We start from the raw sequence: 20,925 nt of genomic DNA on the forward strand, positions 1-20,925 counted from the left end.
CAAGACAAAATAAAAAAAGTCTGATACCAGACAATCGCAAACAGCATACATGCTTCCTATTACCAAGAAAGCTCTGAGTGACAAGAATACAAATTTGACACTACTTAGTATGAAAAGTGGAATTTACCATTGGTGATAAAAGCCAGTTCTGTTGATTTATTTCTTTATTTTATTTCATAAAATATTGCATGAACATTTCAAGGTGCTGAACATTGCACTCTCTAGTATAAGAAATGCGCAATTTCTAATGGGTATGACGTGACGATAATTTCTGTGAAGTCAAGTGAAACAAGTGCTTCTGCAAAAGCTGACCATTTTCGCCGCTTACAGGCTTACAGTTTTTACGAACATTTTCCCCATCCTATCATTTCAATTTACCTAAGTTATATAAATGGTTCTAGTTCTCATCAACATTGTATATAATGAGAGAACATGCACTTCTATATTTCAACTCTTTAAGTTTAAAACATTACAAAAATCAAGTATATAACAGTTTATAACCTGTTTTCTCTCTTTTAAGAGTCTTTTTAACAGAATAAAAAAATGAGACACAAAAGTACATTTTAACTTAAATTATAAGTAACGTTAATATATATATATATAATTTTATTCAAAATCTCTTCTATGGCTTTGTCCCCAACATCTAAGTTTACAAACCTCGTGACATTCAACCAGGGCTTTAGCCAGCGCCCGTTTTACCGTCAATTGACGGTACTAGTATTTTATCCCGTCGGACGGTAAAAATTTAAGTCCTTACCGTCAACATTGACGGTCAAAAATCGTGGGTGAAGACATTAAACTTAGCAAAAAATGTAGCGAATTTGAATGAGCCACGGTGCGGGGTCTTTCCAAAGCGCGTCGCGTCTTTTCAAAACGCCGCGGGCCCACACATTTCTTATTTAAATACGGCGGGAAACCTGACATCAAGGAACGTGCCGATGTCTGTTAACTCGGTTCTTTTCTTCAATGTTGCTGTCTGTTTAAACAACATGTGCTAACGGCCACATAAGAACAATGGCTCGACTCAGACTCACGCTGGTAACTGTACATGACAATAAGATAAATAAACAACATGTGGCAACGAACAAAGAAATATCAAACGTTTTGAAAATATACTGTACTTGAATTTTCATACCATCGCAAGAAAACGGAGATTGATCTACGCAAAGTGGCTTTATTATTTATATAAACTTCGTTAAACCACCTTCGAAGACTTGAGCGGCAGCATAAAGATAAATTTTCTGGAGCCGATCGCTGAAGCAAGTTTTTGCCGGCGTACGTAACTCCCTCCGCGGCAAAATCCCATATGCCGTAGCGAAATCGCGTCTCAGCACTTCCCCAAATCAACTCCATGGCCGCTAAAGTCTGCAAATGAGGTTAAACTTCCTCATTTCGGTTGAGAAGCGAAGCTAACTAGTATAAAATCATGTGCATGGCGGCCATTTTTGTTTGCTACCCGAAGTCTTCCGAATGATCTAAATAAGGAAATCGTCGGAAATCTGAGCCACATCCCTCGCTGTCGGCATGCGCTCGGGGCTGGCTCGGTGGAAATCGGAGGCTGTGGCGTCAGGACTAGGTTTATTTGCATGGCTCGGGAAGCCGCCGCGGCTTGAATCCCAGCGGGATTTGGGCGCCGGGCGGGTCAAACAAAGGGAATATGAAGTTGTGAGGACCATAGTTTTTTTTTCATTCTTCAAATTGCAGATTGTGTAATTTTTATCCTGAAATCTTGAAAATCTATCTGCAAATTGCAGACTGAAGACGGGTATTTAGAACACTGAATACATGAAGTGTGCGGGGGGGCATGATGTCGATCACCGGATCATGATTTTTTTTCGCGTTGACCCTGATTCAACCCTAAAATAATACTCGAAGAGAACTTCAAAAGTCATCTTTTACTAATCATATATAATTGTTTACATTATATCATTTGATCAACCTGATCCATTAAAAATTGTCAATGGAAAATACCTTGCCAAACAATGCAATACCTATTTAAGTTAATTAAACACTCACTCATTAATTAATTAATTTCCTAAAATACAAAAGACATGTTCGTGAAAGTTAGGCACCCAGGTAATATCAATAGTTCCACGGACAGCTATGTAGGCCGGAGCTTCTATTGCGTGCGATCTACGTTTGGTCAGAAAATACACCCCCCCCAACCACACACACACACAAAAACACCGATCCGGGAACGCCTGAAAAGGAGGCTTTTAATAAGCTTTGCCTGCAGCGCCTTGATTGGTCGGACGTGTGACCCTCTGGACTGCCGGCTAATGGAAATCTGAACATCTAGACTAATCCACACTGCTAATGCTCATTGACATAATTTATGCAGTTTATTAAAATTCTTGATTACTGTGCTTATAGACATGTCTTTATCAACATTTTTGGCAAATAATAAAATCAAGTTATTGTTCAAGACAAATTAAGTTTGTTTTGTCAGCAGCTTTGTTATGCAACATTAATAGAACTATGATTTTGAAATTAGCAACCATAATGGAAAGTATACAAACGTCCAAGCCATAAATGGTAAAAAGTGCACTCGCAACAACGACATCTAGCGACATGCGGCAACTCAGCATGTCTGCATGGCCGTCGCAACAACGACATCTAGCGACATGCGGTGACTTAGCATGTCTGCATGGCCGTTGAAGGGTGGAACCGTTGATCCATCCATCCGTTGATCCAATCTCAATCTCGTCTGAGTTACCATTTTCGCGCATGCGAAAATGGTAAAAAAGAAGAAAAAAAGCGACTTGTATCCATGCTGCCTTTTGTACATGAAATAAAATGTACAACTATAAGTATAACAGTAACTGTTGTACTTTGTGTCCTGCAGAGTGCCTGTCCACAGCTACCAAAGGGAGAGGAAGTCAAGATCATACAGGTCATCTTTAAGGAGGTCTATGTCCAGGTCAGGCTTTACTGTCTTGATCAGCAGTAGTTGCCGGTAGCAGTCGTGTGTTGCAGAACACTGGCTGTCTTAGTTATTACTGTAGGGTTACCTTTGCAAAGGTACTGTTTTGCTTTAGTATACAGCATATTTTTGACATTCAGATATCAGAAGAAATAAAAAAAAAATGTTGTAATCTGTAATATTGTATTACAATCATGTGGAGATCATTGTGGATTTCAGTATATTTTCTTATAAGAAGGCAATATTTTTTGTATTTTCACATTTAATATGAGAATTGTTGAACTGTGATCTCCTTTCCAGACCCTGGTGCAGACAGACAGGAGAGCGATCTACAACATCCTGGCTAACTTCCTGGACAGCAGACTGGAAGGTACTGTTGTTGTGCAATGCCCATTACAACACATCACACATGTCAAAACAAAGTCTGTACAATTATCAATACATTACATACAAAGTAGTAAATACAGTCTTAAGAGCAATACAAAAAACAACATATCAAGGAATATGCTTCGCGTACATTGTCCCCCCTTCTAATGCCTGTAACTGTTTCTGTCGCCAGCCCTGCAGGCTCTGGGTACTGATGTTGTCTGGGGGTTTATCCAGGCTATGGATGGGGAGAAGGACCCCAGGAACCTCATCATAGCCTTCAGCATTGCCAGGATCATTGCACAGTCTTTTCCTATTGGTCAGTCACCAGCCTGCATAACACAAGCTGTCACCCTCACCTCGGGCTGATTGGGCCTCTGCCCTCTAGCAGCCTGACCAATGGAAGGGCTGCTAAAGTGTGATGTAGTTTGGCTAGTTGTCACGTTTGTATGAAGCTTGTTACTAGTATTGTACTTGAGACATTTGTTTCAAAAATATAAGATGGGGACATTACATATTATGTTCCAGAGCTACATGTGGCTTGTATGAGTATGATAGCTATGTCTGTTATACACTGTAGCACAGGAGTTTATGGAAGGGTCAGTTATGAACAGTTATGAAGGTATTTTTTTAAATTGAAATTAGATGGAAACAAAAGATTATTGTAGTGCCATGGGAGAGCTTGAATGAAGTGGTCCCTCAATGAGATATGATTTTTTTTCAGGCACATTCACAGAAGAGTTTTTCGAAGTCGTAGCGTGCTACTTCCCCATTGACTTCACTCCGGTAGGTGTCATAGCGGTAGCCTGGATACTGTTCTGTAAAGCGTATGGTCACTTCTATGGTCCCTGCTTATTGTGTGTGAGTATGGGAGTTAGCCTAACTAAACAAGATGGTTCACAGACTACCTTAATGGCAGATCCCTTGGAATTACCACTTGGCAGACTTTTAAGGCCTAAATTATGCTGGTACAATGTATTTTCATACGTTCCACTAAAATCAACCAGGTTGCCTATTTATAATATAGAGTACATAATGGAACTATCCTTAAAATAAAGATAAAATATCCGATTAAAAATTGGAATAGATATCTAACTGTCAACAAGATGAACATATAGGAATTTTATGTTATTACAGTGTGTATTAACAGTTTGTCGACCAGACTTATCAAACACCCATGTCTCCCACTTGTACATCTTTATTTTACCTGTGGGACACTAGTTTTGGAGGTAAACCTGGAGATAAGTTACAGTACAGTAGGAGTTAGATTAGAAGTGAGACTGAATCACCTGTACCCTGCAGCCTGCTGATGACCCACACGGGGTGACCAGGGAGGACCTGGTGTTAGGACTCCGACAGGTGCTGGCTGCCACACACCAGTTCGCACAGGTAAAACTTAGTGGGAGAAGTATAGTTCAACTGTACATGTAGGCAAAATAATCCATAACAAAGATATGCCCCCCCCAAAAAAAACAGTTACTCAAGAAACCGGATATGATTTTAGAAAATCTTTTTTTTGCATACCTTATTACCAGGTCCAACATATCAATAGCTTTGTTTCTATGAATAACAGAAGTGTTATGCTCCATGTAGTATTTTGCTTCAAATTTCAAGTAAAAAGGAGTGCAGATGAGATTCATTTTGAAATAGTCAATGGCATGTGTGCAGTCTTTTCTCCCAAAAATTCACGAATTCAGTAATTACTACCTTTACTACCACAGTAGGAAATAGTATAGTATCAGTGTTATCTGCATATTTCACTTGAATGGAGATTTATGTACACGTATGTTAAGGGTTTATGATTTATAGGTCATCAGAAGGAATCTCCAGAGTAACACATCAATTTTATGTTCCCAGTTCTGTCTCCCCATGTTGCTGGAGAAGTTGTCGTCTGATGTCACCAGTGCCAAACTGGACTCCCTCCATACACTGGTAAATCCACCATCTTAGCTCTTTTGTCAACAAACTGATACAATCTATATTTTTCTACTTAACACTTAGTAACACAGACAAATTCATATCTGCTGAGCTAAGAACATAAAACATTTCTGCTCTTACATTTCCACCATCACAAGGAAAAGCCACTTCAATTACTATATAGTACTTGTGCTAGCTTTACATGCACATACATCACAGATAAATGTATCCATAAACTTCTTTTCTTGTGACCTACCCGGTATACTTAAGGGTATACAGTGTACATGTATATGTACAGTAAAGATCCTGTTCATCCTGTTCCTTGTCCCCACCACAGGCAGCCTGTGCAGAGGTTTATGGTGCTGATGGCCTGAAGTCTTTCCTGGATCTTCTGTTGTCTGCCATCAGTAAGGAGGTTTACAACTCCATTCACCAGGACATAGAGAACGCAGCACTTACCGGGCTTACTGCTGTGGTGGCAACACTGTCACACGCTGTCACTGAGGTAGACATCTCCTCTTCTTATCCCAGCTTTGTCTCTCAGTTTGACCACACATGTATGCTACAGGAATTGCATAAGCATGGTAAATTTTGACATCCAGTGAGTGATTGAGTGAGCTTGATTTATTTTGTATTTAATATGTAATGTTCTACTTGAATGTGTAACTTTCATTTAGACATCCAATCCTGTACATTTCCTGTCTGCACATTTCAGATGTCATCTTTGAAGAACACATTGCAAACGACATTGTGTTTGTAGGCTGGTTCAGTGCAGATTGTTTTCTTACACTACCACTATTTGTTGTTGAATTGCAGACTGGTTCTGTGTTCTCCCTGCATCATTTCCTAGACAACCTGTTAAAGGCGTGCAAACACCACCTGTGTGAACCTGAGCTGAAGCTGATGTGGCCGAGTGCCAAGCTGCTGCAGGCTGCAGCGCGAGCGTCCGACCCTGCCTGTGTCCATGTCCTGAACACCGCCGTGCCCCTCCTGGTGCAGCAGTTTCAGGTCCATCCCCTCCCCCAGCACCGTCAGACCATCCTGGAGGTCACCACAGCATTCATCCATGTAGCTCTCACCCTCACCTCGGGCACTGATGCACCCAATCCCATCACTCCCCACAGTGATGACCTCCTTACCACGTTCTACTCTGTTCTAGAGGATGCTGAGGCAGGACTGAGAAGCAGTGGGGTTGGTGGGATGGCTGCCATGATGCGTGTGGGTGATGTGGTCCAGGGGAAACATTTGGATTTGTGTGCAAAGCACCTCGGCAGGCTAGTTCTCCATGATACAGATTCTACCGTACAAAGTAGGAGCACGGAGGCGCTAGCTGCCATGGCCACAGCTCATCCTGACGTGGTGAAGGAGGAAGTTCTGTCCAAACTTCTCCAAGTGCTCCAGAACAACAGCCCTGATGCCATGGACACAGACCAAAGTGTCTGTGCCAAACATGTGACAAACCAGTATGTGTTGAACACTCTGGCAGCCATCTCCACCCACCCCTCCATTGTAAGATGTACCATTCCCAAGTTGTTGAGTCACCACCAAGCTTTGACAGAAAGTTGTACAGACCAAGCCGCACAGGAGGCCATTGCTACCTTACACTGTGTCCATAAAATAGTAGGAAAAAACTGTGATTGATGACTCTAATGTACAGTACTTTGTTGACACGATAGTACTCAATCTTATGTCCATGGCTATAGCTGCTGCTGTAGATACCTCAGATAAACACTTACTCCATGATACATCACTTCTAGAAGTTGTAGCTAAGGTGTTAAGGGTAGTTACTCAACGCCTACCCAATAGTGCAGAGAGCAGTCTTGTTAACAAAACTGTAGAAGCCTTTCTTCATGGCAAAGTGGCATCACTCGGTCTTAACATATCTGCAAACTTCACACCCCTAGATGTTTCATCACCATGGCAACAGACCCAAACAGTCCTGCTTCTCAGTGCCGTAGTGAGTAGTGTGGGACAAAACGTTGGCATTCCCTCTAGAAGTGAACTCACCAAGAAGTTACTGGCATTGTCTTGTGCGTCCAACCATGAGCCATCCTCCCTTGCAGCTGCAAGTGTCTGTCGTGGTGTGGTCAACAAGTGGGAGAAGGGGGAGGAGCTTGAGGCATTCTACAAGAAACAAGAGGTCAGCTGGAAGGAATCCTGAGAAACACTGAGGAGGAGGAAGGCAGAGGCAGGGCTGTCGCTGTACTGGTCTGGTTGACGAAGGCCTTGGTGATCAGGGGTCATCCGTCAGGTTCCCAGTTCACCAAGATGCTTATGGCACTGTTTGAGGATAAGGCTGTAGGGAGGAGAGCTGCTGAAGGGTTCCACGTCATCCTCAGTGACTCTACAGACGTCCTGTGTAAAGAATCACATGCCAACATCCGCCTGATGTACAAGCAGCGCTTCTTCACGGAGAACCTCCCCGCTCTGGTCGACGGCTTCAACCAAGCAGATGACGGGAGGAAGCAGTCGTTCCTGTGCGCCGTGTCCCACCTCCTCACCTTCGTACCACGTCAGGTTCTCCTGAGCGCCTCCCCCCACTGGTGCCCCTGTTGGTACAGTCCCTGCTCGGAGAGGACCCCCAGCCTCCAAGTGTCCACCCTGGAGATGTTCTCCAGTCTTGTGCAGGAGGCTCCCCACGTGATTTCACAGAACATAGATGCACTGATCCCTCAGTTACTCAACCTCTCTAAAGCTGGTCCATCCATGAAGGTTAGAATGGCAGCCCTGAAAAGCCTGGGCAGTATGACCGGCCTTCCCTATGCAGTAGTGTATCCGTACAGACACAGAGTGGTACGGGACCTGGCTGTGGCAGTGGGGGACAGAAAGAGACTGGTTAGGAAGGAGGCGGTAGCTGCGAGAGGAGAATGGTTTCTCCTAGGAAGTCCTGGAGGCAAATAACAGCATACAGGACATGACATTTTATACAATGTATACTATCTCCTAAATTTAGCACATATACCTAAATGAGTACATTTTTGTACTTAGCTCCAGTTAGGGGTGTACTCTTGTATGTGATGTAAAGTCAAGGGCCCTATGTTCGAGGAGAGCCACACCTCAAGCACATTAAGATCCCACTGCATATCAAAAGGGTCCATCCTGGTGTGAGTGAATCAAACCTTACAGTCTGGTCTAACTCAGTGTGAACTTACTGTACAAAACTGGTGTGTTAGTAAGGCAGTGTAATAACTGATTTCCTCGAAGTCTGTCATGTTTGCCTCTACACTTTATTCGTCTACAATGTCACCTTGGCTTTGTTAAGTGATGCCAGGAGCTGTTGATTTTAATTTTCAAGTCCAATGTCTTGCATAGTAAGAATTGTGTACTTGAGCATCATACATGTACATACTGGTACATCTGTAGTTGTCAGACTATAATTGATACCAAACATGACCTATTGCATGTACATGTTCATAGGTGATAATGATTATGTAAGATTAAATGCACGGTCACAGGCAGTGTCTTCAAGATCATCTGCCTTGAATGCTAGCACAATACATGTGTATTAGGTAGATCTGTCTTCCTATAATAATTTTCATAAAACCCCTTTTTGCCCTAGTTTCAGCATGATTGGGTATTTTGTACTAATGATTAGGTATTCATAGAGTACATTTATGATAAATGGCATCTGCTAATCAATGAAGCTATCCAAAATATTGCATAACATATGGGGGACATGTAAAAAAAATGTTTAACAATGACTTGTGTTATTGTTATAAACTTCCTTTGTGTGATAAATGATTAAATTTTACAATGACATCTTGGATGACAGGTACTCTTGATTTGTTGCTTATTGTTAGGTTCAACATTTAGATTGAGACTCTTAACAGTATTGTAAACAAAATGATTCCAAAATGATAAGAATAAGGTGCACGTTCAAGTCCAAAGCAAAGCAAAGCAAACCAAACTGTAATAATTATATGATGACAACCCAAACCACACTGCTTAGAAACATCATGATATGGCAATCTTTCATGCTTCAATATTTCTTGATCACATTTCTTATCACTGTAGCTATTATTCAGCAGCAAACTTTGTACAAGGATAGAACTACAAATGTCATATGCCCCAAGCACCATAGGAGAAAACAGCAGCAATCTTCTATAGCCTACCTTGTATTAAGCTATGTGTATGAAGGTACTGTTCACAACTCATTTTAGCCATTCATGTCCAAAAACGTACGGCCCAAATTGTAACACCAATCATGTTTAAGTTGAAATCACCAATAGGGCAGTCTATTTTCTTAAAACTTCATTTCCACGCTATCCAAAGTACATGTAACATAGGATATTTGCATAGTTAAGTAAAAAAAAAGGATGTCCACATGGCTATTCTTCATTGATACTAGCAGCAAGCTCATGAAGATCCATTTCAAGTGGTCCCTCAACCATGAAACTAGCTTGCAGCACTGTGGTAGGAATGTCAACTCTTTGTGCAAAATGACATAACTTTCAATAGCTGGCACACAACTAATTATACATTTGTCATGGTCTGATAATAATTTGCTATTAATCACAGCCTGTCTCTATAATGAGACGACCCTCTTCTGTTGTTCTTGCCTGGATATCGCGGCCTGGTTACACCAGTTTTCCAGCCTGTTTCTGCACACTACTGCCCTCCACTGCCCTGTAGTAGTGTCCAACAGAAAAACATGAGAAATACAGTTTGTATGTAATAAGCTATTGCAATAATGACGGAAAAAACGCAAAAACACAGTAAACTGAGAAAACACTGACTTGATCAAACTGCTCTTTAAGTACATGTACTCTGTAGTTGTTAAAAGTTAAGACCTTGAAATGTAAAGTAATGTACCAAGCTGTAAAAAGTATTTACAAAGACGTACTCAAACAGTAATTTCGTAGATGGTGAGATGCACCAAAAGGGAAAATTTCCATTTTCTAAATTCATGTAGTATTTCATAAAGGTTCTAACCATAATTTACTAAAATTTATGGTGGCAGTTTGGAATGACTCAAGGAAAACTGTATTCCATTTACACGGCCTTACTGGAGTTGTCCTGTCCGCTGTGGCATGAGAACCGTGTTGTGCTGTGCCCTGAGGTGTGTACGGAGGGACCGCTCTGTAGCACACGTCTTCTCACACAGGGGGCAGGCCAGGTCCTTAGTCTGCTCGTGAGATCTGCGAATGTGCCTCCTCAAGTCACCTTAAAGTTAAGTAACAATGAAACAAAACACTGAAGTTGGAAGGTGATGAAAATGTATGTATGAACAAACAGATGGGACTGCTTTACAGTAGTGGTAAGCAAGTGTCCTAACAATTCATTTGCTTTCACTACTCAAGCTGTTGGAATACCTGGTACCTCAAAAGAATAGTTCTTCACTTAATTCCCTAGGAGCAAATGTTGTTATGTGGGTTTACCTGACTGGTAGTAAGTCTTGTCACACAAGGCACACTGGAATGGCTTGACCTTGTTGTGGAACCTCAGGTGGGTACTGAGGTCACTGTGCCGCAGGAAACCCCGCCCACACAACTGGCAGCGATACGGCTCTGTGCCTGCAGAATGTTATTAACGTACATCATTAGGGTAACTTTTACATTGTGATTTTAATCATGCCAGAGGTCTAACTACACACATATCGAAGGGTCCAAATTCACAAACACTTTTATTTCAACTCATCAAACAAACAAACAAACAAACCTGTATGTGTATGTAAGTGTCTCTTTAGATCTGAGATCTGGTTAAACCTCCTGCCACACCGTTCACATGCAGGCCTGCTATCCTCCTGAAGGGCAAAGACAATGTCATTCAATGCTCATAATCATGGTACATGTACCTACACTACAGGGTACAGACAAATATGGATGGCATATGTGAATGGCACATTGGTACACAGTATACAAGATGATGAGGATACAACAGTAACTCATGCATGGAAAGATATCTTACCTCTGTGTCAGCCTTGTGGAGCTGTAGATGACGGAGAAGGTTCTTCCTCGTAGTAAATTCCATGCTGCAAACATCACAGACAACCCCACCCTTCTTCTTCTGCTTCTTCTTTCCCAGTATAGACTTCTCCTGGCCTGGCAGCTTCATTATGTTGCAGACATTCTGGTTCTCCATCTCGTGTGGTAGTGTGACGATGATGGATCCAGGGGGCAGGGTGGCGATGGTGGTACATGGCACAGACGTGGCTGCAATAGGCTGCATGTTCAAGGGCACTCCTTGCACCATCAGTTCCTTGGCTGGTTGGGAATCTGCTAACTGTGAATTACTGAAACTAACCTGGCCCTGTCCCTTTGGGGTGAGGATGACAATGGACTTGGCAGTGATCTCCACGGTGTCCTGTGGCCCAACATGGGGGTTTGCTGTATCTGTGTTAGTCACACTGCTGACAGATAAATCTTGCTGATCCTGAGACACTGCTGGACTGTCGGGAACAAGTGAGAGGGACTGCAGGATATCAGAGGCAGTCAAGAGGACAGGATTCCCTCCTGTGTTTTCTGAAGCAACAACGTCTCCCTGTTGGCCAGACATTCTTGGTAAACTCTCCTGACTGCCCTGACTAGGGTTTTCTATTCCTGATGCTGCTCCATTAGTAGCTGGGACAAAGAAGACTTGTGCCAACTGGTCAGACGGTGATGGTGATGTATCCAATGGTGTAACCCCACTCATTTCTTCTGTATGTCAACTTTGTATTTTAACTTTGCAAATGATAACCTGCATGACCTGTGTAGAAAAATGTCAGAAAAATCCTTATTAAAGTAAATCAGAGTTATAGTACAGCTGGTTGCTTTTGAATCGTGTCTAAATGTAATTGGCAACTGAGAATCTCATAACTTCTTATTTGTAGCTACCCCGCAAGCCAAAAAAAGAATGGCTGACACTGTGCTTCATATACTAGTAACTGATTAACGTTAACCATTTCATCATAATGAACAGCTATGATCCTATCAATAGTGCAAGAAAAAGTCTTGTTGACAGGATCAGAGTAAAATACTGTGATTTGCATGTGAATGAATTAGACAAGACTTATAAACGTCAGGAGAAACAACAGAGATATTACTTTTACAAGTTACAACAGATCAAAGCTCCTGATAAGACTGGGGAGTCCTCCTGTCATGTTCTTTGATATTCTTGGCAACTCTTTTCGACTTATGACTACCCTACATAATTCATACACACCTGTCAGGACGCTTAAACGTTAATTCCCGCGTTAATCCCATTAAAATGTGACCCTTGTTGGTTGTAAAACCTCATTTGATTCCCGCAGTCTTATGTAAGGAGTGTGAACATGAGAAGACATGTTACATGAGTGCTGGAATGTGAACGACTTCGCTCTACACAGACCTACAAACTCCACAGAGCTGGAGAGACACCTCTGGACATCCTACGATCTTCTTCAAAGACTGAACTTCCGTGCAAGGAATCCCATAATTTCCAGTTGTCAAATGTAAGGAAGTAGGTTCAAATTTCCCACCTTGTCTTCTTTTTCCTTCGTTCCAACCACTAACATGGCAAGGGATGTCTTCAAGGCTAGCCATCCAACCTTTGACCCCGACTATTCCACGATTAAAGGAGGTTGTAATATCCTTTTAAACCACAGTCAAATTCATATGACACAGAATGTTAGAAATACAGACATCTTTATATATGATAAATAATTAACTTTAACGTTATCTATATGGTAGAACTTATGATCGATGATGAAAAATTAGATTTTCAAGACTGTTTTCGGACCACTTTCTTCTGTCCCCTTGTATGTAAAGTGGATTGTTCCAAATACAGTATGGCGGACGGTATGAACTGTTGAACTTTGTAAAGAAGTTTGTAAGGTTCAAATAAGCTTTTCTCGGTTTCGTGGAGTTGACTTAACAACCCAAAACGGGTGATAGACCAGCCTACTTTTCTACTTCCACCAGGAAGTGTACCAGAGAGGAAACACGGTACGTGAAGCTCGTTACAGCCAGTAGAACGTTTTAATACGTTACGTGGCATATGTCAAACTCCAGAGGAAAAGTTAGTCAAAAGTCAGAAATTTACAGAAATGATTTGTACGGATCTCTGGGACACCACGTAGCAAACGTTTAAGGCCAAATTAACACTATTTACCTAACACCTTTAATAATAACAACATGGATGAATTACGGGTAAGGTTATATTATTGTTGACACAAAAATAATTAATTAATAAATAATAATTAATTTATTGATAAATAATTAATAAACAAATATGATATTATAATCAAGTGCAGCCCTACAGTCATACCTAACCATAGATGTTGAAGTAAAGTCTGTCTGTTACAAAACTTTCCATTTTGAATCAGATGATTCTCTGGATCAGTCTCATATACTTTTTAAATCCGCATTATAATATCATGATAATTTTTTATATTTTTTATGTGTTTTGCAGCAGTTGCAACTGATTGGATAAGGTGTGGACCAAAGAAACAAATTTGATCTGAAACCTGCAGCACAATCGGCAGAGGGTAATTGTGTGACCACCATTCCACCATCTCTCTGATTTCTCCTGTGTGTGCTCTCTACCTGCTTCAGTTCCACCATGGCCTTTGTAGTGAATAACCTCAGACCTCTGTGTAAGCTTGGTGCTCTGACTGTCCACCAGCCGGCTTTCGGCATGGGTGGTGTGAGGGTGTTGGCCTGTGTTCACAGAGGAATGGCCAGCTTTAAGAAGATTGACCTGTCTGGAGTGTTCCCACCCCTGCCTACACCGTTTAATCAGGATGAGACGATCAACTATGAACACCTCAGGAACAACGTAACAAAGTGGAATGAGATTGGATTCAAAGGTACATGTAGGATGTTGATCCTGTTTTTGTTCAGTATATACAGTATATACAATATACAGTTTGCCACTAAACTTAATTAGCAGAAACTTACAAATATGAGTGAGGATGCATGACTTAAATGTTATGGAGTTTGCTGTTATTATATATACTATTGAGTGCCAGCTTTGCTTCTGATTTTCAGGACATTCCGGTCTAACTTAATGGGGTAAGGAATGCTCTTAAGCAGCCTTTGTAACCCCTGCTGTTGGGTCAGTTATTCGAGTTGTCTTGAGCATTTGATGTTTCTGGCTTAGGGAGGAGATACTGATCCAGTAACTTAAACTTATTATTAGCCTAGATGTGGTCATTCACCTATCGATCTTGAACTGAGTCAAATCACTTAAAAACAGGACATTAACTACCAGGGTACCAACAGTGTCCCGGTGGCCACTGACCACAAAATTTTAGGGCAGGATAACTAAAAAGACACTTTGGGACATTTTTGGGACAATAGAAAAATAATCAACATCAGATCTAGAATGTCAGCCCTCCTTTCGTTTATCAGGCACACGTCCCAGCTTTTGACTTCGGAAAAGTCTCCCCAAATTTCCTGTCTACTCTATATATAGCTAGGAGTCAGAACGTAAGCAAAATAAGGTTGACTTCAAGTTGAATGAAGTCATACATACTTTCCTAAAAACTGGTTGGGACAGTTCAACCTCTGAGGCCCTCACTTCGGGACAATTGAAATTTATTTTTGGGACAGTGCTGGGACAATAGGCAGAAAAGTTAATTTTGAGGCCTGATAGTGATACTACAGCAACCCCTGCCTCCCCACATGTTATTACATGATACATGTATGTTAACTCTACAGGCTATGTTGTGCAAGGCTCAAATGGAGAGTACACCTACCTGAGTGATACAGAGCGTGTTGAGTTGGTCCGGACAGTCAAGCAGGCTGCAGCTCCAGGCAAACTGATTATCGCTGGTTCTGGCTGTGAATGTGAGTAGCCACACTTTTCCTCATTCCTCTAAAGGTGATATATTACGTCAATGAAGGTTTGGCCTCCAGGTAGAATATTACGTAATATAAATGTAGGGCATTCACACTCAATCACAGATGTGACATGCCATGTGCCTGCAAAGCTAGTATATTTTGCCAAATTAAGGGCAGTTCAGCCTTCTCACAAAAATTTAGAGTAGGTGGCTGAAATAAGAAAGTAGCAGGCGAGCCATGAAGGGGTTTGTAATAGAGACTCCAATTTTACTTATATCTACACGAAAGTAGGTGGCGCAAAAATTTGAGTAGGCGGTGATTTTTGCCTGTTGCCGGCTTGTTCTGAGAAGGCTGCAGTTATACTAGCTATATACAGATGCAGATACACTATGAATCAAGCAACTGACCCATCAAGCAATGAACTTGGAAATGTCATACAGAAATCAAGACAAGGTTGAAAAATGTTGTACTTTCTGTTCAGCTACCCAGGCAACCATTGACATGACTTGTAAGATGGCAGAGGCAGGGGCTGATGTTGTCATGGTGATCACACCTTTCTACTTCAAGGGTCGGATGACAAGCCAGGCTTTCAAGACCCACTATGAGAAGGTACAGTGTGTTGTCAACTTCATGAACAATTACAACCAGTTGCTAGTAGCCATGTCAAAACATGTCATGAACCTTGTATACATGTACATGCACCTAAAGGTGAAATATAGTAGTTTCTTAGATTTATGAGGAAGAAAAATGGGGGAACATCCCTATGTCTAGACACCCCTATATTTGGACAACCATATGTTCCGACCCCCTGTCTTCTAACCGCCCTATGTTCAGACACCCCTAGGGTTAGGGTTGTGGGAACATACATTAAGTTGTTGGAACATATGGGTGTCAGAACATACATGTAGGGTATAACCAAAAACCTGATGTGCATTTTCAGATGTTTGTCTCCAAGCACTCATAAAGTAAGCAATTTAACACAACAGTGACCATAATCTTTGTTGTTCAGGTGGCATCAGCCAGCCCTGTTCCAGTAATCCTGTACAGTGTACCAGCCAACACTGGAGTGGACCTGCCTGCAGATGTGGTGGTGCAACTGTCACAGCATCCCAACATCATCGGCATTAAGGACAGTGCTGGAGATGTGAGTTGTTGGAACCGTCCAAGTTAACTAGTTAACACTCGCTTCTATACTCACTCATGTTTAGGTTCATTAACGTTATTTCTGGGTTGTAAAGTGATCAGTCAGGCTCGATCAGTGTTGGGTTCTTGATTACAGAACAGGGTACCTTTTCTCAATGATATGCCAGCTATCATTCTTGCAAATTGTTGTTGTTTGATAGTTGGATTTTGGTGATTCCAGGTGACCAAGTTTGGGTCCATGGTGCAGCACACTCAAGCCTCAGGTTTCCAGGTCCTGGCTGGGTCTGCCAGCTTCATGCTAGGCACTTACACTGTCGGTAGGTTAAAAATAACTTAAAGTTTATCTATTCTTTATACCCCTATCAATACTATCTATTATTACTTAGCAAGAGTTTCTAACAAGACCCTCTTATGAGTTACTGTGCCACAGGAGGAAAGAGGACTTTCGAACAGTGTTTGTCATATTGATATCCCAGTGTCACAAGTACTCTGTTTGATATGCGATTGTCCCTTTTAGCATCAAACCTTTGAAAGGCTGTCCTTACCATTTACAGTTATATTATCAGGGGTACATACAGTAGCCTCCTTCGCAGACTTCTGATGTGGCAGCATTAATTTTTTCTGGGAGCAACGCGAGTTATGCAGCGGAGGGAAGGTTTTTGCTGCCAAGGGGTTTGCCAAGGAGAGATGGTTTCTGCGCATCAAGAAGTCTGCTGGCAGTTGGCGACCAAAAAGGACTTTTAAAAAGCACTTAACAACATTTGGCGTGGATAGTAAACCTTCTGCAATAAACGCCACCAGGGCAGGGAGGTGTTCACATGCCCCGTTGCTCAACGAGCCACAACTTTCTAGCAGTCGCCAATCAACCCTTCAGTAGAACGCCAACCATTCCCGAAAATGCCCTATCCACTCAACAAAATCCTGTTGTCATTGCTGCTGCAAAAAACAACTTTGACAAGACCACCACTGACCACCACTGGAACCTGCAAGTGAAAACATGATACTATTGCAGGGGGACGTCAAAATCATAAGCAAAGTGCCGCCATGTTGTTTTGTTGGTGGTAGGTTGATCTCGCTGATTGATGGAGGGTACCTCAGACGGCAAAGCAGCAAGTTACGTAATAGAAATAATGACCGAATAAGCTAAAATAGCACTGCAAAATTTTTGTCATAGCTTGTTTGCATGGAATGCTTAAACATGCACAGGAATTCCTTTGTGGTAACATTACCAATGTTCAGACCCCATTTCTGTGTTGGAACCTTCCTCTATAATGCAAGAAAACTGACCGTGACAAAGGCGAACACGTGCCAGCCTTCTCCTTGTGTATGTTTGAATTACTCTTGCGCGAACATGTGAATTGCCCCTACACGAACATGTGAATTGCCCCTGCGTGAACATGTTAATAGCCTGTATGAAAGGCTGGCTTCATCCCCGTCCCTTCTTCGTTGCCGACTGGAAGCAGACTTCTTGAAACGCGGAAACCGTCTCTCCCCGGCAACTTTCCTCGGCAGCAAAACCTTCCCTCCTCCACATAACTCGCATTGCTCCCCGAAAAAAATCAACGCCGCAGCATCAGAAGTCCGCGAAGGGTACTAAGGGGTACACATGTACGGAGGAAATACATTGGCTCATGGTGAACATTTAAGTGCACACGTGTCAATCACTGAAGTGGTATGGCCACGTGTCACGGTCGGGGACTAGCCAAAACCATCATGTCTAGGGACTGTCTAGAAAGGAAGAAAAACAGTAGGCAACAGAAAAGATGGGAGGATAATATATCATAGAATGGGCTGATATTACATGAAGTGTAACATTATTATAAAGAAGAACAGAAAACCGAGAAGGATGGAGAAAACTGGTAATCAGATTCTCTGTTGTGAGATCGATGATGAGATGAAATGAAAGATGAGAGAGCACGTGGCTCTCCTCAAACATGTGAGCTCCATTTAGTCTGAGGGACGTCTCTAACCAAAACTAGGTACTTGAAATTCATGATAAGTGCCTTTCCTAAGGGCACTATATTGGTAGCCGGGGTACCATCCTGGTTAGTTTACATCTGCTCCCACAGTCGCTACTCGTTACTACATTGGGGCATGTCTGGGGTGTGGACCCAGAACCTATTGGTTCCTGGGCATAAACTACAACCGTTATGACAAAATGCATTATCATGCTGTTCCTATAACTTAAAAGTGACAGGAGCTTTACAAATACAAAAAATGGGGTCTTTTGATCACTTGCAGATCCTTAAATTTTTCCTCTAACATGATCTGTACTACTGTACATGATGTTTTGCTGGTTTCAGGTGCAGTGGGCTGTGTGGCAGCTCTAGCAAACACTCTGGGTAAGGAGGTGTGTCAGCTGCACAATCTTTTTAAGGAAGGGAAGATGGAGGAGGCCATGAAGCTTCAACACAGACTGATAGCACCAAACTCTGCAGTAAGTATGAGTCTGACTGTACAACGCCAGTAAATGCTTCAAATTCATAGTACCAAGGCAAGGTTTCATGACAACAAGAGTGATATCACACTATCCTTAGTTGCCTCCATAATTTCTGTTCCTGTTGTGTCTCAGATCTCTGGTTTTCATTACAAATGATCTTACCAGAAGTAACAAAGAAGGTTCAGATACATTTAATGCCACTGAATTTTACTTTGAGATTTTCTATTCATTGCTTTTTTTTCTTTGCTAGGTGACTCGTAAGTTTGGCGTGCCTGGCCTGAAGGTTGCCATGGACTGGTTTGGATACTACGGCGGTCCGACTCGTTTGCCCCTCCTTCCTCTCTCTCCTGAGGAAGTGGAAAGCATGAAGGCTGACTTCCAGAACAATGGCTTTCTCTAGGAAACAACAGTAGCTTGTGTTACATCTCTTCTTCTTCTTCGACATTAGAAAAGCAAAGACTCTTAGATACTGTTACATCTCTTGCTATCAGAGGTTGATTTGGCCATTTGGGCCTCTCTGAGAGCTTGCAAGTTGTGGCCATACACCTCTAATTTGAGAGAACCATTCCCAGAACTGGATTCTTTATCGCTATGATTAATTAAAATCAGTCCAATAAAAGCTCAGTATTCTCTGTCACTATGCAAAACAGTCATCACTGCCTTCAAAACTATGCTTCTCAGTCTGACAATAATTGTTAAATGTTAGTACAAAATGTACATATTTATAAAACAAGAGAATTAAGATGTACCCATTTCTGGTGACTTAGAGGTGTTGGCCATCAAGCTTATAGAAACCTGACCAATGGAAAGGCCGCTAGATCTAGAAGCGTGATGTAGTCTGGCTAAACCAAAGGAATGGGCATAATTGTCACTTATGTACTACTGCATGAGGACTGCCATGCATTTCCACAGCAACCACTGCAAAGTGTACCCTTTGTACCTGTGCTATGATCATGAGATGATAATGGCTGCTCAATGATATTTTATGACATTTTTGATACTTGGATATGGACCACTGAAGCATATGGTGCATATCTTCCATACATGTATTTCCAGGATCAATGCATTCTACCTTTGTGATATTGCAGTGAAAGCATAGGGACATGTAGTATTGGATATGATAGATTGATGCAGTTTTATGTAAAATATTGCAATATTATTTAGAATTTGGCTTGTCAAGTTTCTTGGATCATTTAGAATGCTTACTGAACTGATCATGTTTATGTCAACAAGCATTTCATTAAGGATGTGGAACTGCTGATGTTTGGCATCATACAATGAGATGGACACATACAAACATTATTTTTTTGTTTGTTTTGTTTGTTTTGTTATTTTTGAAATGATGAAACGAAGAGTTGGTGATATTACAGAAAATAGGTCCCCAAAGTAACTTTGGCAAGTTTTACAAAAAAGATGCATTGGCAATCTAGCAAGGAGGTTAAAGTCCTTGCTTATAGTAAGTAAAGAGTAGAATGCAACTGTAAGAGATGATGCAATGATACTACATTCATTGTACAATTATAGTGGCCCCTGTGTTGATAATCAGTTTTATGCACATTTTATCGTGAACTAAGCTGGCGAGGAGGTGGAATGCAAAAGTGAAACTTTTTTAATGAAGACTTTGCTATGATGCCATTCTAGGACATGATGAATTATTGTGAGACTGTATAACTATAAAATTGTATAATATGATACTGATTATGAATAGCATATTAACAATATACTTGTCATCAGAACAAGCTAATCCAATACCTCAATGTACCATTGACAACAACAATATTGCCATTTGTAAAGATTATACAAATGACTTTACAGCCAATAAAGACTTGCATGATTATGCATTTCTGTTGCAGTTTTTAATCCATATAAAAAGTTCCCTTGGGTCATATTGATCTTTCTGTCATTATATAAACAAACATATTTCAATTTACAATACTAAGATTGCAACAACTGTATTACTGAAGCAACAGATGTTGCAACTTACAATAATGAATTTGATGGCTCCATGTTTTGCCACTATGTTTATGTTTATTTTTAAGTTTATAACTTCATGGTTGCACATAATGAAATAGTTTGGACTCTGATACTTGTATTAAATGAAAATCTTTTAATATGACTTGTCTTGCAAATTGTTCAGCAGCACCAGGTGAGCATAGTTCTGTGCTTATTGCCGTTGCACCAAAATTGTTAGATTAGTTTGCATGCGGACATATTTGAGGGATGTCTGAAGATGTCGGCAGGTGGTTGTAAGAAGGGTGACCAGGCATCTTACACGCTTGACGGGCAGTAACCAGTGGAGACAGGTAAAGGTACAAGACCCCATAGGTGTCAGTATTGGCATAAGTATACCTGATTAACTCCATAACAAGTGCACAGATACTGGTAACAGTTAG

General features: G+C 41.4%; 3 protein-coding genes across 7 annotated transcripts in view; 2 read left to right on the top strand and 1 right to left on the bottom strand.

The window, feature by feature from the left end:
- The window catches only part of LOC109485309 (MMS19 nucleotide excision repair protein homolog), an 11,305-nt gene extending 2,983 nt beyond the window's left edge, over positions 1 to 8,322 (top strand). The window contains 12 exon segments of the mRNA XM_019788848.1: positions 2,846 to 2,920; positions 3,224 to 3,293; positions 3,483 to 3,608; positions 4,014 to 4,075; positions 4,592 to 4,678; positions 5,147 to 5,221; positions 5,544 to 5,711; positions 6,023 to 6,829; positions 6,831 to 7,329; positions 7,332 to 7,733; positions 7,736 to 7,785; positions 7,787 to 8,322. Coding sequence (XP_019644407.1) covers positions 2,846 to 2,920; positions 3,224 to 3,293; positions 3,483 to 3,608; positions 4,014 to 4,075; positions 4,592 to 4,678; positions 5,147 to 5,221; positions 5,544 to 5,711; positions 6,023 to 6,829; positions 6,831 to 7,329; positions 7,332 to 7,733; positions 7,736 to 7,785; positions 7,787 to 8,107 — 2,742 coding nt within the window. The 3' untranslated portion in view covers positions 8,108 to 8,322.
- Positions 8,323 to 8,706: 384 nt separating this feature from the next.
- Positions 8,707 to 12,726, bottom strand: LOC109485311 (zinc finger protein 672-like). Of its 3 annotated transcripts, none has more exons than XM_019788853.1 (6): positions 12,515 to 12,630; positions 11,114 to 11,893; positions 10,865 to 10,949; positions 10,585 to 10,719; positions 10,213 to 10,369; positions 8,707 to 9,832 (listed from the first exon to the last, which is right to left on the bottom strand). In XM_019788853.1, the coding sequence occupies exons 2-6, from the start codon at positions 11,837 to 11,839 to the stop codon at positions 9,784 to 9,786; spliced, it is 1,152 nt and encodes a 383-aa protein (XP_019644412.1). In that variant the 5' UTR covers positions 11,840 to 11,893; positions 12,515 to 12,630; the 3' UTR covers positions 8,707 to 9,783. The 3 variants fall into 3 exon arrangements, with proteins under 3 accessions (XP_019644412.1, XP_019644413.1, XP_019644410.1); XM_019788854.1 differs by lacking the exon at positions 12,515 to 12,630 and adding an exon at positions 12,350 to 12,483; XM_019788851.1 differs by lacking the exon at positions 12,515 to 12,630 and adding an exon at positions 12,645 to 12,726 and having other exon boundaries at positions 8,708 to 9,832.
- A 336-nt stretch (positions 12,727 to 13,062) lies between these two features.
- On the top strand, positions 13,063 to 20,605 carry LOC109485298 (4-hydroxy-2-oxoglutarate aldolase, mitochondrial-like). Of its 3 annotated transcripts, XM_019788818.1 has the most exons (9): positions 13,063 to 13,110; positions 13,577 to 13,652; positions 13,837 to 13,973; positions 14,827 to 14,955; positions 15,431 to 15,558; positions 15,959 to 16,093; positions 16,313 to 16,409; positions 18,396 to 18,529; positions 18,783 to 20,605. In XM_019788818.1, the coding sequence occupies exons 3-9, from the start codon at positions 13,841 to 13,843 to the stop codon at positions 18,930 to 18,932; spliced, it is 906 nt and encodes a 301-aa protein (XP_019644377.1). In that variant the 5' UTR covers positions 13,063 to 13,110; positions 13,577 to 13,652; positions 13,837 to 13,840; the 3' UTR covers positions 18,933 to 20,605. The 3 variants fall into 3 exon arrangements, with proteins under 3 accessions (XP_019644377.1, XP_019644375.1, XP_019644376.1); XM_019788816.1 differs by having other exon boundaries at positions 13,577 to 13,973; XM_019788817.1 differs by lacking the exon at positions 13,577 to 13,652 and having other exon boundaries at positions 13,069 to 13,110; positions 13,720 to 13,973.
- Positions 20,606 to 20,925: the final 320 nt, after the last annotated feature.

Source organism: Branchiostoma belcheri, unplaced genomic scaffold (genome assembly GCF_001625305.1).
Source record: "Branchiostoma belcheri isolate BF01 breed outbred unplaced genomic scaffold, Haploidv18h27 scaffold74, whole genome shotgun sequence".
Taxonomy (NCBI): Eukaryota; Metazoa; Chordata; class Leptocardii; order Amphioxiformes; family Branchiostomatidae; genus Branchiostoma; species Branchiostoma belcheri.